Genomic DNA, 16,758 nt, shown 5'->3' with positions numbered 1-16,758 from the left:
TTCTGGCGATCTTCTCTCACATGTCTGTGTCTGTCTGCAGGTGGTGGGCAGGGGAGTGGGAAGCGTGTTCAGCGACATGTGGGCCCCATGGGGAGAAGAAGCGAACAGTGCTGTGTATCCAGACCATGGGCTCTGATGAGCAGGCCCTCCCGGCTACAGACTGCCAGCACCTGCTGAAGCCCAAGACCCTCATTTCCTGTAACAGAGACATCCTGTGTCCATCAGACTGGACAGTGGGCAACTGGAGTGAGGTGAGCTCAGAAGCTAAGAGGGAAACTGGCAGTCACTTGAGTAACTGGAAATTACGCTTCATCGGCCCCCCACTTAATCCTCCTCATTATCCAATCATGATCCTAGGTAAAATTGCAAAATGGACAGCGTCCATCACTTCTGGCCTTTTTCCTGCATTTCCCTGTGTTCCTTGTTTTCCATTCTTAGAAGATGCTGCTCTCCCTTGTCCAATGGTCAACTAACTATCCATAAGGGATGAAGTGGGTCCACTAGTACAGGCTCATGACAGCTAATTGATAAGTTGTCAGAATTGTTGCTGGCCCATTGTTAAACCATTGGTAGCAAATCAGGGCTCCCTCACCCACCCCAAGAGCCAGTTTGTTCAACATTGACCAGCACTTCACTGTAATTAACTAAAACAAAGGAGTGTCACTCTAATAGTGGAATGATAAGGAGTGTACTTGACACTCAGAGAAGCCCCCTCAAATCATCAATCTATTCAGCATGTGTCAAGGCCAGACCTGACCAGGGTTTAGGATATCTACTATTATTAGCCACATAAATTCAAAAGTATTGAATTTTCCGCAAAGTAATTTGATATAATTCTCTGAGTGTAATTAGAAATCAGTGAGCTAGAAGGTCACAAAAAACTCCCAGGTTTTGCTCTTCTTTGTGCCACTAGGAAACCTGGTTCTGCCAGGCCCTGTGCTTGCAGAGTAACTAGGGGAAGGAAAGCCCTTCTCCCCCGAGAGGCCTGGAGTCTCCAAGGGTGCTTTTCAGTCAGTGATCTAAAGAATGACTAGAAAATAAACGATAATTTAAAATCAACAGGCCAGAATTTTAAAGATTGATGCTGACTTCATCTTATGAGCTTCCTTGAAAAGCCACATGATTTTCATGATAATGCTACCGTTGACCAGAATATTTTAGGAACTCCTCTGAGGACTCACCACCCAGGAATGGAAAATATTTGATTCAGGAGACTGCCACAGAAAGTCAATTAGAACTAAGGCTGATGGATGAGTAATGTTATCAATTTGGATAAAACCTTTGGGTTTAAAAAGTGGTATTTGATTATAAATAAATGAGATTGCTTTTCATGTGTAGCTTAGAAACATACTCTGAAAGTATTATTTAAAGAAGAAATCTAAAATTTGTATAACCAAAGTTACCATCTCTGAAGATATCTATTTAATAGTAGAACATTCTTTTGAATACAGAAGCTTTGATAACCTTATTTTCAAGACTATTTCAATAGCTCATAGTCACAGTTTAGGTTTATTTAGCTTCTAACTCTGTGCAGGGTGCTTTCTTGGGCATCTAGGTGAAATAAAAAGAAATGAAAAATATGGTCCCTAGATTATAAGAACTTTCTATTAAATGGAAGAGATAAGACCAAAGAAAAAAAGAAAAGAAAAGAAAGGAAAGACCAAGGTGTATTAGTCTGTTTGTGTTGCTTATAACAGAATACATGGAACTGGGTGGTTTATAAAGAAAATGAAATTTATTGCTTACAGTTTCTGAGGCTGGGAAGTTCAAAGTCCATCTGGTGGTGGCAACAGTGACCCAGGGGTCTCACACTGCAAGATGGTGGGAACAGAGAGAGAGAAAAATAGACTCTCCTCTCCTCTTCTTTTAAAGCCCTCAGAACCACACTCTTGACCACCATTTTTAATCCATTCACTACTGCACAGTCCTACAATCCAATCACCTCTTCAAGGCTTCACCTTTCAATTACCATAGTAGGATTTCCCACCCTCTTAATAGTCACAGTGGGGGCCAAGTCTCCAATACATAATACTTGGGGACACAATTCAAGCTTCAGTGAATTTTGGGGGGACATAATTCAATCCACTATGCAAGGTATGCATGCAAAATATATACCTGCAAACTAAAACAGGTAGATTACTGATTCATACACTGATGCACGTGCGGTGATAAGCCAGAATATTCTCACTTTTATTCCTGGGGTGGGGGGGATGAGAGGGGTATAATCACAGCATGTGGCCTGGCCTATTAATCCACCACAACCTAGATTGCTGTAAATTACAGTGTTGGCAAAATAAGGCTCAATGGAGTATTGTGATGGGCCCATTAAATCTGTTTACCAGGAATGTGTTGGCTGCGTCCAAAACAGTTAATAATTCTTGTCATGCAGAATTTACTAACTGCCAGAATCTTAATGCTTTTTCAAGGGACTGCAATTACAGACTTGGCTGAAGAGTTGTTCTTATTGTGTTCATGTTTACAGGGAGCATAATAACCTATCTTAACTGGAGAACAAGGGACCAAAAGGTTGGCACTTTTTTTCTATGTCTGTGTCTGTGGTTCCAAATACAGACTATTGTACAGTTGGTTGACAGCACACACGGAATCCAGTTTGCAGCTCTCACTCGACAGAGCTGAGCAGAACGGCTGAGCCAATGCCTTCATTCGGGAGAGGTTATTAGAAGTGCTTTTAGTTAAATCATCTTCAAAATATTCATCAAATCCACCTTCCTTTCTTCCTCTGCTGTCTTGCTAATAACATTCTAATGAGCTTTACTGGAATATGATGAAAGGTCTTTGACCTTTTAACTATACCCAGGTGCTTTTATTGAGATGATACAGTGATTCTTGGTACATGGTATTTATCATCTGGATTTTGTCTTGAGACCAACATTATTTGAAGCAGGGTAGCGCTCCATTAATACCTAAATATTTAGTCTGCAATGAGTCAAAAGACCCAAGCACTACAAGCCTCCTATGGTCCTCCCTGGGCCGATCAAAGCAGGAAGAAGAAGAAAAGGCAAATCCATGAGCTGCCCTTCCCTGTCTAGGCACCTCCATCACCCAAGCAGCAAAGGGAGGGTGGGCTCAGCCTTGCTGGGCTGGCACACTCATCCCTGACCCAGCAAGGGTCACCAGGGTGGTCTCTCTCCTGATGACCACAGGGAGAGCTTTCCTGCTCTCTGTGAGCAGCCCCTCCCCTCTAAGCTCATGCTCTCACCTGACTCCCACCCCCAATCTCAAGTTTCTCCAAGAATCTTATCCTGGTTTTGCCAACCTACTTTTGGGGATTTGAGGGCAAAGAAGGAAACTCTACTTGTTGTAAACAAAGACAAGGCATCAAAGTTTCTGTGGCTCCCATTTTTCTGAAGTACACCCCTTCAGTGACATGCCTTTTATGAAGCAGCCAGTCTAGTAGTGAAGGGCATGGCCCCCAGAACAGGGTTCCCAGGGTTCAAATCCTGGCTCTGCCACTTACCAGGTGTGTACATGTAATCTCACTGTGATCACCTTTATTTTTCTGTGGCTTGTTTTCTCCATCCATAAAATGAAGATAACAATAGTATTTATTCTCAAAGGAAGTTATAGGATTAAATGGGTTAATATTGCTAAAGTTCTTGCTAGAACAGTGCCTGGCACATAGTAAGCCCTATGTATATGAGCATTTGTTCGTAAAGTGAAAAGACGGAAGCGATTAACATCATCATTTGTTAGGTGCTTTCCATACTATATAGACTGTCTCATTCAACCCTTAAAATAACATTAATCTATGATATTGATATTAGTTTTTTACATCCCCCATTTTGAAACTGTAGAACCTGAAACTTAGAGAGTTAAGTCACCTACTCAAGAACTCCCAGCTGATAAATGACAGAATTGAGATTCAAATCCAGCTTTGATTTGAAATCAACCCCGGATGGGTGAGGGGTAGAGCTTTATTTTGGTTGACACTAGACTTTCTCTTACCCCAGACCACCACGTGTTTATTTGGCCTGGTTTTCCTACTGGTTGACGGGAGGCCATAGGTACTATTTGGTTTGATTTGACTTGGATATGCATGTGGCAAGCGAGAGACCTCCAGAAGCCAGGATGTGTGTGTTTGTTTATACACAGCCTCTCTTTCCAAAGGTATTTCAGGCAGTTTACAATAAAAGGGCTCTCGACACTGGAGTGGTGAAGTAGAAGTCATGCCCGTGACTGGCAGTAGAAGCCAATATGCTAAACATGAGGTCAGCAGAGTTACTGTGATAAAGCTTTCAGTTTAACCCAGTGCATCCAGGTTACCAGGGCAACAAGGACAACACAGTGGGTTTCATAAGTCTTTCTATTTGACAGATGGAAGCATACTCCTTCTTTAAGAGACACCCCTGGTGAAATAAATTGCTAAAATTGTGTGAAGTTTTTAATAATGGCTCCAAGGATATAATTAGAGAATGGTGCAGTCAGATGCTTTGTAGAGAGCTGTGCCAGCTTTCTCGTTGGATGGATAGATGGTTAGATGGATGGATACATGGATGGACACATGGATGGGTGGATGACCACTGAAAGCACCATATATTTAATAAATATGACTAGCTTTGTGCATTCTGTGCAGGACAAGAAATGGGAAGAGCCCTAGCTGAGATCCCAGAGAACCATCAGATTCTAATCTTGTATTGCATAAACTCACTGTACAGTCTTAGGAAAATGATTTCACCTTAAAGGGCCTCAGTTTCCTCAACTATAAACTAACATGTTTTTTTCTCCTGGTAATTAGACTAATAGATTTAGTGGGATAGTAATTTTTCTAGGTTTTTCCAGCCCTGACAATCTCTAATTGTATGGCCTTTTCTCAGCAAAAAGGCAGAGTAATTGTAAGGATTGAATTAGATAATCCACGTAAGTACTTAGAATGGTGCCTGGCAAATAGTAAGTATTCACTAAATGGTAACTTTATTGTCAGGCAAGAAGCAAGGGCCTATTTTCCATGCTACTGTGATTTTGCAAGCCTAGCCCAGTCAATGGCACCAAAATGTGCTGAAGGAGTTGATCTGTGGCCCCCTAAATTTTCATCTTTTCCCTCCCTGCACTCTGGGCCATTTTATGCATGGAACACTGTAAGCACAGTGCTTAGGGCCTGCAAGTTTTTCTAGACCCTATACAAATGTATGAGACCTCAAAAAAAGTTATGTATTGCTTCCATAAAAACAAAAAGATACTGCATATCAGAAACCAATGTTTAACTACATATTAATAGCAAATACTTATTGGGAATTTAGTATATATTAAATACCCTTACAGGGATTAATACATTTAATCCTCATAATGGCCTTATTTGCCCCGTTTTACAAATGAAGAAACTGAGTCATAGAGACATTTAGAAACTTGTCCAAAGATACACAGCCACCAAGCCAGAGAACCAGGATTTGAATGCAAGCAGCAAAGCTTCCACTCTGAACACTGAGCCATACTGCATTTCAAATGTCTGCAAAATGCAGCAATGACAGCTTTTCGTATTCATAAGAAATTTATGATGTTTGGAAACAATTTGTAGATCAGCTTTTCTCCCTTTGCTGGAATTTCAGACTATGCATAATGTTTGCTGAGAAGTTAGAGACTCTCAAAAATTAAATGAGTTACCCTCACCAAATAACTTCAGAAGCAAAAGGAAAAAAAAAAAAAAAGCCTTTCAAACGGTTTTTACAGAAAAAGATTATATTTCACTTGAGACTAGAGATGTATTTGAATACATTTAATTAGACGTGCAGTGGACCTCCAAAAGTAGACATGCCTAGGGAAGCAGACATGCCCAGGAAGATCTTTAATCTGCTCTTCCTGTGCCTGACAAAAACACACAAACTCATGAACAAAACAAACCATTAACCAAGTTACTGAAACTCTATGATGTGCAAAGCTGTTTGCAAGGGTTTTGGAGTGCAGACTGACCAACAGACTAAATACTGATTGTCACGAATGAGCTCTCCCTGGCTCTTCAGACAGAAGCAAGCACCAATGCCATGGTTACTGTTAAATGAAAAGCAAAGAAGGACCCATGTGAGGTCCCACAGGAGATCCTGTAGACCAAAGGAAGAGAGAGCAGGGAGGGGTAGGAGACATTTCTGAGAGCCGCTTATCCTCTGGTATTTCCTGGTTTCAGTTAAGGTCGCAGGCACTGCTATGGGGCAGGCCCTTGATGTTCTGATCTCGATCACCTCCTCTTTTGACGTGGGATGTGTGTAAGTGCCAACATCAGCAGCCTGTGCTGTGCCAGGGTTCCTGGAGAACAGACATGGGCACCCTTGTTTGAAACAACCACTCATAGAAAACCAGTTGGGGGCCTTGTTGATTCTCTTCATCATGTCCGATTTTTTAAAATTATCTAGGCTACTGTATTAGTGTTCTAGGGATGCCCTAATAAAGTACCACAGACTGGGCTGCTAAATCAACAGAAATTTATCGTCTCACACAGCTCTGGAGGCTAGAAATCCATGATCAAGGCATCAGCAGGGCTGGTTCCCTCTGGAGGCTGTGAGGGAGATTCTATTCCACACCTTTCTCCTAGCTCGTGGCAGTTTGCTGGCAATCTGTGGTATTCCTTAGCTTGTAAATACATCACCTTGATCCCTGCCTTCATCTTCACTTAGCATTCTCCCTGTGTGTGGCCTCTGTGCCAAATTTCCCCTTTTTATAAGGACACCAGTCATATTGGTCACATTGGATTAGGGCCCACCCTAATGACCTCATTTTAACTTGATTACGTCTTGGTCTATCTCCAAATAAGGTCACATTTGGAGGTAGGGGGCATTATAACTCTGACATATCTTTTGAGGGAGGTGGGGCACAATTCAACCCATAACAAGTACCTAAGTGTTTTAATTTACTTTCGAAATTGATTTTAGTATGTGACCCAATCATTCATTTATAAATTCTGAGACTGTGCATTAAATGTTTTTATGCCCAAAGTATTAGCTGTTTCTCTACTCAGCCCTTTAGCCTAAATCTCTGATACACTCCAACTGTGTTCTTGAACAAACTCTCTCCACACTGCACTGCATGCCAGTTGTGAGTCTCCCACCCCCACCCCCTCCCTCCCCGCAGTGCACCTCGGGTGGGTGGGGCTGACAATTTAACAGCAGACCTCTCTCAGTGGGCTCCCCGCAGGGCCTTAATCCAGGAGGGGTAGCAAGTGAGGGCAAGAGAACTCCCAGAGAGGAAGTTAACAGATTAGCAAGCTGCTTGCTTGGTACAGGGTTCAAAATGATAAGATATAGGCAAATGATAATCATAGCTGAAACTGGTTTTGAGGATTCTGAAACTACCAGTTGAGATGGGTTCTGAGTATGGTGTTGTGTACTGCATTTATCTCATCAGAAGGGCTTGACGGCTCCTAAGGAGATAAACACCATGGGATGACGTACTGGAAGATGCGTGGAGCTGAATAGAAATCAGTGCTGCTTGTTCCAGCCTGACTGTGAGAAAAGGCCACTTCGTTTTTAGACCCAGTGTACTTGGTACATAGTTAGCACTGTCCTGCTGCTCACAATATGCTGAGGAACAGCATCCGTGGGCTGTTTGGAAAATTCAGAGTCTCCTCGGTATGGAATGTAGATGTGGATGGCAGATAGGTGCTCTGGAGAACATATGAACTCCTCCCAGAACCCAGGTCTCCATTAGTGATGCTTTGAGTCACCATTTGGGAATGGGGCCAATAGATGTAGATCATCTGCTTTTTTAAGAAAAGCCAAAAATCTGGAATTTTATTAACATGAAATTGCTAATTTTTTTTTTTTTTTAGAAATTGCTAATTTTTAAAACATTGGCCAGTAATTCAGTTTTGTGCTTTGTCTGTTGTTTTAAGATTGAACATGCCCAAGAATATAAGTCAGTGAGCCAAACTGAGCCCTGTAGGCTGCCATTTTGCAACTCCTATTCAAGAACAGCCTGCTTTAAAATATTAAAATCTAAAGTATTTTAACTAAACAGCCAGCTAGCTAGCTGCTATTTACTCCTGCTTCACTCTTTTAGGTAGAGCAAATTCACAGTTTATAAGATTATTTCATTCTTGTATCTTATAAGTTTAAAAATTTATAAAAATAACACTAATTTATCTGTTAGCCCCAGGAAATCTGAATCTAAAAAAATCAAGCAATATACAGGTCTCCACAGTATCTTCTAACATGTGCCCACACCTCCTTCACCCAGACAGCTACTTACCTCAAAACTCCCCTGAAAGACAGCCCTGTGTGCTCCACAAGGACAGTAGAAATCAGGGATCCCCAAGCTCTCTGTTACTATTGTCACTATTGTCATTATCAGCATCATTATTAGAAAAGTGATAATAATAGCTTCCAATTACCAGTTGTCTTCTGATTAGATTATTATCTTATGTAATCCTCGCAGTAGCCTTGAAAGATAGATACTAATTTCTCTCAATTTCCAGATGGGGACACTGAGGCTAGATCACTAAGTCACGCATGGAGTTAATAATGGTAGATGGAGGAATTTAAGCTATTTCTCACAGGCTTGACAGTTCTTTTACTTCCTAGTTCTGTGTGGGAGTAGAAGACATATGCCCCTACACTTTTGCATTTTTTAAAGTTTTTGTAAAAATGTACAAGTAAAGTCTAATTTCTCTAGAGATACCAGAAACATTTCAAATCAAAATAAGCCACGAAAAGGGGCGGGGGGGGGGGAAGAGAAAGAAGAAAAATCAAAGAGTTTCCTATTATGTTGTACTTCTCAGAAACAAAAACTGTAAGAAGGGCCAGCTGCTGTTCAGGAACATTTGGCATTGGCAGAGTCCTCATCTATGAGTCAGCTCTCAAAACCAAGCCTGCCCAAGGCAGCCAGAGTGGAAATGTGTTCAGATGTGCATCAAGGATTATTTGGTTGGACTGATAAATTTTCACAAACTGGAGATTTGAAAATCCAAGGGGTGCAGATTAGAATGTGGAGAGGGACTCAGGATGACTCAAACAGATGGAGCATAACGTATCTTCATCCACAAAAGGGCAGAATTATTATGGCAAACCAGAAAATAAATACCTCTGGCCTGCCCTTTCCAGGATCTAAATGAGAATTGAGTCATGGAAGGTGCTGGAAAGACTATTTTCTCACTGATGGGCTGTGAGACCTTTAGCTGGTAGCCTCCACTTTGGTGGGAAATGAGTGTGCATTTCTTGGTCAATGAAGCACTGTTCCCACCAAAGATTAGTATTGTTATTATTTCAAAATGAATTTAACAGGTCAATCTTAGAGCAGGGCATTTGAGTGTTTTGTTGACTTCTTAAATTCACGGCTTCATGGGTTGAACCCCAATCTGCAGTCACATACCCCCTCGGCTGTTCATTCTCCTGTGCTCATGAGCACCTCCTGCTTTTCAAGGGAACATCATCACCAGTGAGTGATCATGCTTGATAGAAACAAAATAAAGGGGGAGTTTTCTACATCAATATTCTTTTCCTACATAGAGGAAATTGAAAATAGGACGTGTGAAAGCAAGGAACTTAACCTAAAAACATGCATAAGCTCATGGGTGAGAATTTTCCCATTCCTAATTTTTTTTGAGGCAAAACAGTCACTTAATAAATATGTGCAAAGTGATCATTGTGTCTTGAGAAATATCTCAGAATTCAATTATGAATAAGAAATAGTTCCTGTCTTTGGGTAACTTTGGGTAATAATTCCTGCCTTGTGAATCTCACAGGGATGTTCTGAGTGTCACACAGAATAATGACTATGAAGCCCTTGGAAATCCACTGAGCATTCTGCAGTCCTTATCCTTAAGAAACCTGTTATGGGGTCAGGGATACAAGACAGAGAAATGTAAAATGGCCAGTGAAGACTCCATGGTGGTCCATGCTCAATTGCCAACTGTTTGGTAGTTGACTTAAAATGTCATTGGAAAGGAAGGTTAAAAATGGGGCAGATTGGTAAAAGTATGGATTTTTCAAAATATCTAGAAATTTAGCATTATGTAGCAGTTATGTGTGATTTGCAGCTGCTGAGACTAATGAAATAAGCATTCTTTACCATAAATCCTGAGGAAAGACTGTCCTGTGAGGATTCCCCCAAAGGCAGTCTAGCTGCCTATGCTTGGGCATACCCTACACAACATGGAGGGAACTTTGGAGAAGGGACCTGCCACCACCCCAACATGTATATTAGCACCATGCTTACGGTCTCACCTAACTCTTTGGAAAAGGCCATCTCCCCACATTTGCTTAACTCCCCACCTTTAAATTTCCAAAAAGGTCTTAGACCTAGGTACATGTGTGAGTATGGTGATTGTCTAGATTTTAATCTGATTCTGCCTGCCACAGGCAAGTGAAAATGGAGCTTATGGTACCTGGGAGAAGCTATGTGAGCTATAACAGCTATTTGCTACTTTGCCTCACACGGATTTGTCACCTCTCTCCCCTGGGTGATGGAGCCACAAAAAGAATTACTCAAAGCCCATTTCTTCTGAGCGATAAGACACTCCAAAGGGGTTAACTTCCCAGAACCCTCAAGAGAGAGGCATTTCTCCTTTGGGAAATTAGCACTAAACTAGGGTTCTGTCTCAGTATTATTCTCCAGGCTAGAAAGTTACAGAAAAGCAACATAGGTGGGGTTATGTCTAAGTATAGTTTAACAATAGAAGCTGGTAACATCAATGAAGTAACAGTGACATTCCATAATGCAAAAGGTTAAGTTGACCCACCAACAAAAGCTTGTACTTAGAAAACATCTTCTTTCCCTACAGCAATTTCCTTAGTATGTTTATATAACAATTAAGTAAGGTTAACCTGCAGCAAGGACATCTGCCCTTTGAGCCAGCAATTTTGCTGTGTTACAATTCTATATCTATATCAGAGGCTTAAGCCTGGGGAAAGTTTCCTGTCTTTTGCAAGGTTAACATTTCTATATGTAATTTTAAGAAGTTAGGCTAAACCTGAAACTGCAGGGCTTTGGAAACTAGGCCCTGTGAAATACATTTGCTTTATAAATGTTAGTGTACTCCACAGTTATTTTCTAAATACAAAGGGAAAGTTTTGTCATACCTAACTTTATAGAATCCAGAGAATGAATAAACATTTTACATTAATTTAATAGCATTGTAACCTTAAGAAAGAGGTAATATTACTATCTCTTATAAAGGTTAGTTGACATTTAAATCATTGCATGTTTGTGAATGCCACTACCCAGTGTTCAAAGCCCAAAGAAACTTCAATTTGACTATGTCGTGGTTTATATTTTCAGTTTGTGAAGAGTAAATGGTTGCTCCTGAACCCCAGCTGGTCTCCAGGAGATACATGTTTCCACGGAAAACTGAAAGAGCACAGAAACCAAATGTAGAGATAGAAGGCAATTTTAGCTGCACAGTTCAGTTTCCTTTGGACCTGCCCTGCTCTGTTGTAATCCTGACCATGAGAACAAAAGCATCTTTTCCCACCGGATTTATAGCTGTCTCTCTTTTCCAGTGTTCTGTTTCCTGTGGTGGTGGAGTGCGGATTCGCAGTGTCATGTGTGCCAAGAACCATGACGAACCTTGTGATGTGACAAAGAAACCCAACAGCCGAGCTCTATGTGGCCTCCAGCAATGCCCTTCTAGCCGGAGAGTCCTGAAACCCAACAAAGACACAATTTCCAATGGGAAAAATCTACCAACATCTGAGCAAGATCCCTTAAAGCCCATCCATCCACCTACATTCAGGCCCAGAACGCTGACCACACCCACAGTGCCCGAGTCTATGAGCACAAGTACTCTAGCAGGCAGCAGCTCTAGTCCTACCACAGCCTCCAAACAAGGAGACCCGGATGGGAAACCATGGCAAAATACTTCAACTCAAACTGAACCAGACGCCCGTTATCTCATTTCCACCGGAAGCACTTCTCAGCCCATTCTCACTTCCTGGTCTTTAAGTATCCAGCCAAATGATGAGAATGTTTCCAGTTCAGATACTGGTCCTACCTCAGGGGGAGAACTTTTAGCTACAACAGTAAGTGGTTCTGACTTGTCATCTTCCAGCAACCCCATGACTTGGCAAGTGACTCCGTTTTATAATACCTTGACCAAAGATCCTGTAATGGAGATTCACAGTGGCTCAGGGGAAGACAGTGAACAGCCTGAGAACAAAGATAAAAGCAACCCTGTAATATGGACCAATATCAGAGAGCCTGGAAATGATGCGCCAGTGGAAAGAAGTACGGAAATGCCACTTGGACCTCTACCAACACCTTATCTTGGGGGAGAGTTCTTGAGGCCACCCTTCAGCACAGTATTAGAAGGACTGCTACCCAGCCAAAGGCCTAGTATGCTCAAAAATGTGACACCCAGAGGTGAGGGGATGGTTACTGAAAAGCCAGCTAACACTCCACTCCCTCTGGGAGGAGACTACCAGGCAGCACCGTCAGAAAAGTCACTAAACCATAACCACTCAGAACCTCCAAACATGAATCTAACGCAAAGTTCTGGACCAGTCCTGACTGAGGAAGATGCAACAAGTCTGATTGCTGAGGGGTTTTTACTGAATGCCTCCAATTACAAGCAGCTCAGGAAGGACCACAGCCCTGCATACTGGATTGTTGGAAACTGGAGTGAGGTAAGAAGTCCCATTCCCTACCCTATGCCTGGTTCTACATGGAAAATAGCTAGAGGTATGGCATTCTTGTGAAAATTTCAAAATGAACTTGTAATAAAATATAGACTAATGTAGAAAAAAGGTAAAGCAATCAGGCCCATGCCTTCACCTCCCTCTTTACCTTTCTAACTCCTTAAATGGAAAAAATTATATATATGTGTATATATGTATATATATATGTATGTATGTATACCTGTATATGTATATGTTTGTATGTATCTCAAGGGAAAGAGAGCAAATATAGTGAGATATAGTGAAAAAAACCCTGAACTAAGTCAGGAGGCCTGGGTCAATCAGCTGTGTGACCATGAAGAATTCAGTCCGTCTTTCTGAGCCTGCTTTTTATCTACATAACGGTGGGGATAGTATAGATCCGCTCTAATGTCTCTTCCAGATGTAAACTGCAATGATCCTATGATAAAGAACAACTGAAAGAGCCTGAGTTTGCATTTCAATCAGAAAGCTGATGTTGAGATTTGATTTAAACCTGTGAAGTAATCACAATTGGAATAGAAATCACTTTAGACGACTCTATAGCTCATTGTATCAATGATTTTTTTTTTTCCTTCTTTTTGGATGGTTTGAGTGCTTGAATAGAAAAAAATTATTTTGGTTCATTGAAAGAAATAGAATATAGAGGAAGATGCAAGTAAACATGATAATAAAATGTCGGCCTCTGTTTTCAGGCTTCAGAAATTTGGCTAGATATTTGTTTTCCATTTCCAGAACTGATTACGTCCTTTGAAGCATCAAAATCATTTCTCACCTATTTGAATTTTGAGGTAGAGTACATGAACTTGTTAAAATAATGTGACAACTCAGAAGAGAATTGTGTGGCCAAGTAATGACATGCTCAAATCATTCAGTGTTTTTATGACATGTCATGACTCACCTCCCTGGCTAAAGAGAAGTTTTAGTAGCTAATATAAAAATAACAATACAATTATAACCATTTATTAAGCATGTTAATTTCCAAACCACTTTCACACAAAGTCTCTTATTTTTTTCCATTTGACAGTCCTTGGCAGTAGGTAGGGTCTCATTTATACCAATTTTCAAGTACAAAAAACTAAGATTTTTAAGTTAAGTGATTTGTCTAAGGGCATGCTTTTCAGTTGGATAATGAACCTTCTTGCTCCATTCTAATCTGCTGTCTCTTTAGTGAATTTCAGCACCAGTTGACAACTTAACTGCATAGAATTCTTCTGTATAAATTAATCAGCATCATTGGCCATGGAGTTGACTACACAGTCATAAATAGGTCAATTCAAAAACTCCAAAATTTTTTGCACCAAATGCTATGCTATAATTGTTTGCATTTGAACTATGTTTTCACATTTATTTATGTTTGATTTCTAAAGTGAGTTATCACATTTTCTGTCAATGGAGCAACAACTTTTTTTTTTTTTTTTAGCAGCAGGCCAGTGCCCAACATCTGTCTTACTATCTCCACTTACAGTAAAAAATACAGAGGTTAAAAAAAAGATTTTCATGCTTATAGTAATCTAATTTGTTAGAAGAAGGGGATGAATGGGTCTCATGATCCCTGGCATTTTCATCATATTTATTTCCTAATCTGTTCTAAAGGGCTCTTAATGATGAGGAGGATGTGGACTGAACATTTATAAAGCATGCATCATGCTTTGTAAGCATGATTTTATGCTAATTAGCATGCATGCTCTCATTAAATCCTCACTACAGCCCAAGGAGATTGGTAACATTTTCCCTGTTTTAGGGATGAGGAAACAGAAGCTGAGAGACGTTAAGTAGCTAGCCAGAATCATATGGACTCATGAGTGACTGCCAGGGATTTGAGTGAAGGCAGACAGAATTGAGAGCACGTGATCCCTTGCTTTGCAAATCAGAATGTATCACTCCCCTCTGTGCCTTTGGTTTTAGTCATTTCTTATTTGGTCATATTATGTATAAAAACAATGCCAGTTACGTGGTGACCCTGGGTAGACAGATGAGAAAGGCACATAGTTCATAAGAAAGTATTTTAAAATAACATTGGGGAAACCTTAGTCTGTTTTCTGTTGCTATACTGAATACCACAAACTGGGTAGTTTATAAAGAACAGAGGGTTCATTTAGCTCACGGTTCTGGAGGCTGGGAAGTCCAAAATCATGACGCCAGCATCTGGGGAGGCCTTCTTGCCACATCATAGCATGGTGGAGGGCACCATGTGGTGAGACAGAGTGAGTGTGCTCGTGCTCACTAAGGTTTCTCTTCCTCTCCTCATAAAGCCACTAATGCAATGAGGGGACACCCCCTGATGACCTTTTCTAACTCTAATTACTCCCCAAAGACCCCACCTCCAGTCAACATATGAATTTGGGGATTAAGTTTCCAGCACGTGAAATCTGGGGGATGCATTCAAACCATAGCAGTACCCATGATTACTTTTGAGTTCACAAAGATATGGTGCCATCAATGTCTAGGAACATAAGGGTTGAGAGCAGATCTATTGGATTTTATAATTAGCAGGTTGTTGGTGACTTTGGGGAGAACAATTTGAGTATTGAGATGAAGGGAGGCACCAAATCGCAGTAAAAAAAAAAAGGGGGCCCTTTGGAAGGCCATCACAGGCCATCACAGATGGAGCCCTACATTAGGACTGTTAAGAAGGGTGAACAAGCCCTTCATGGTCCACAAGTTGATACAAAGGTTTGTTTTAAAATAGCTATAGGGTGACTGACAAATTAGCTTTCTGTTCCTTTCTCTTCTCTTTTCATCTATCCCCAAAGCCCAGAGAAGTTGTGGAATTATTGAATTTAAACGTATTGTAATGATTTTTTCCTGAGAACATTCAATACATGTTAGTTAATAGATAAATGTCAGTTGATTTAATAAGAAATTACTGTATCCAACTAAACTAAACCAAAATAAAGTATATATCAACCATAATGACTGTTTGAGCTCAGAGGTTAATTAACACATTTTGGTTATAGTAAACCAAAATACAAAGATTTAATTCTGTCTCAAACATCATCAATTGACTATGAAAGAAATAAACTATCTTACAGAATACATCGTAACTCACCAAAACTTCGACAACAGTGGTGGAACCATTAACAGCTGTTAATCCCAGGCAGCTTGGCTGGAAAAAGGGAATTAGCCCAGATCTCAGAGTTTTTCAAAGCTACAGGCTATTGTGAGAATAGAGTTCCACATTTGCCAGGAGTCCCCCTCATGACAGGGCTTGATGCCGGCTCCCTTTATGCATGTTTTGAGATATGTTTAATTCGCAGAATCCTCGGGGAGGATTGTGACTCAGAATAGAAGCTCTAAGTTTTGAGTTTCTCTCTGTCCTGATTTTTGTTTCTGCCCATTTCTAAAGCTGTTTCTTTGGGGTTGTCTCTCTCTATAATGGGTCACTCACCTCTCTAGCACCACATCTGAGAAACCTCAGAAACACCACTGATATCAATCTGCCCCTGTCCTACTGAAAAAAAAACCCTAATAGTTTTTCGAGTCAGTGTCACCAGCATTTCTGTTATCTCCTCTTTATTTCCCCTGTTAGTTTAAGGCCCAGTGCTTTCCAATCCCACGGTAAGAGGAATTTGGAAATGAGTGGGGATGTTTTGTTACAATAATGGGGGGAGGGGATGCACCAGCACTCAACGTCTGACAGCCAAGGATGATACAAGTCCTGTGACATTGAAAGTCCCTTATAAGAAAGAATTGTCTAGTCCAAAATGCCAGTGGCACCCCAATAGTTGAGGGTTAAGAACCCTCAGTTACTATCTTACTTAGCACCCTGCTCTTGCCTCCTTGCTGGTCTCAGCACCTCTATTCTCTCCCTTCTCCAATCTTTTCCACACACCATCGCTAGAGATATAAGACTGCCAAATTCATTTCCGAAAGGATTGTTCTAATCATTCCAAAATCCTGCTCACAAATCTTTGATGTCTCCTCATTACATACCAGATCAGATAAAATCCACTCTAACCTAACACCCAATAGCCTTCACAACTTTACATAATCGGCTTTCAACCCTTACCGCCTCCTGCCCTTCTTTATCCACCTTCAGCTTCAATAAATCTAGGCTGCTCAGTTTCCGTTAAACCTTCTGCATCTCCCAGTCCAGTGCCCCTGCCCTTTTAAATTCTACCTGTTCTTCAGGGTCAAGCTTTGAGTTTTCTCTTCCATAAAG

General features: G+C 40.9%; 1 protein-coding gene across 2 annotated transcripts in view; it reads left to right on the top strand.

Annotated features, from left to right (window-relative positions):
• ADAMTS12 (ADAM metallopeptidase with thrombospondin type 1 motif 12) overlaps nt 1-16,758 on the top strand; it is a 339,684-nt gene that overhangs the window by 288,735 nt on the left and 34,191 nt on the right. For both annotated transcript variants that reach the window (XM_063087212.1, XM_063087211.1), the window contains 2 exons: nt 41-251; nt 11,442-12,563. In XM_063087212.1, coding sequence (XP_062943282.1) covers nt 41-251; nt 11,442-12,563 — 1,333 coding nt within the window. The remainder of the gene's footprint in view (nt 1-40; nt 252-11,441; nt 12,564-16,758) is intronic.

Source organism: Cynocephalus volans, chromosome 2 (genome assembly GCF_027409185.1).
Source record: "Cynocephalus volans isolate mCynVol1 chromosome 2, mCynVol1.pri, whole genome shotgun sequence".
Classification (NCBI taxonomy): Eukaryota; Metazoa; Chordata; class Mammalia; order Dermoptera; family Cynocephalidae; genus Cynocephalus; species Cynocephalus volans.
Note: the sequence above shows the minus strand (reverse complement) of the source record. Positions and strands in the feature narration are given on the sequence as shown.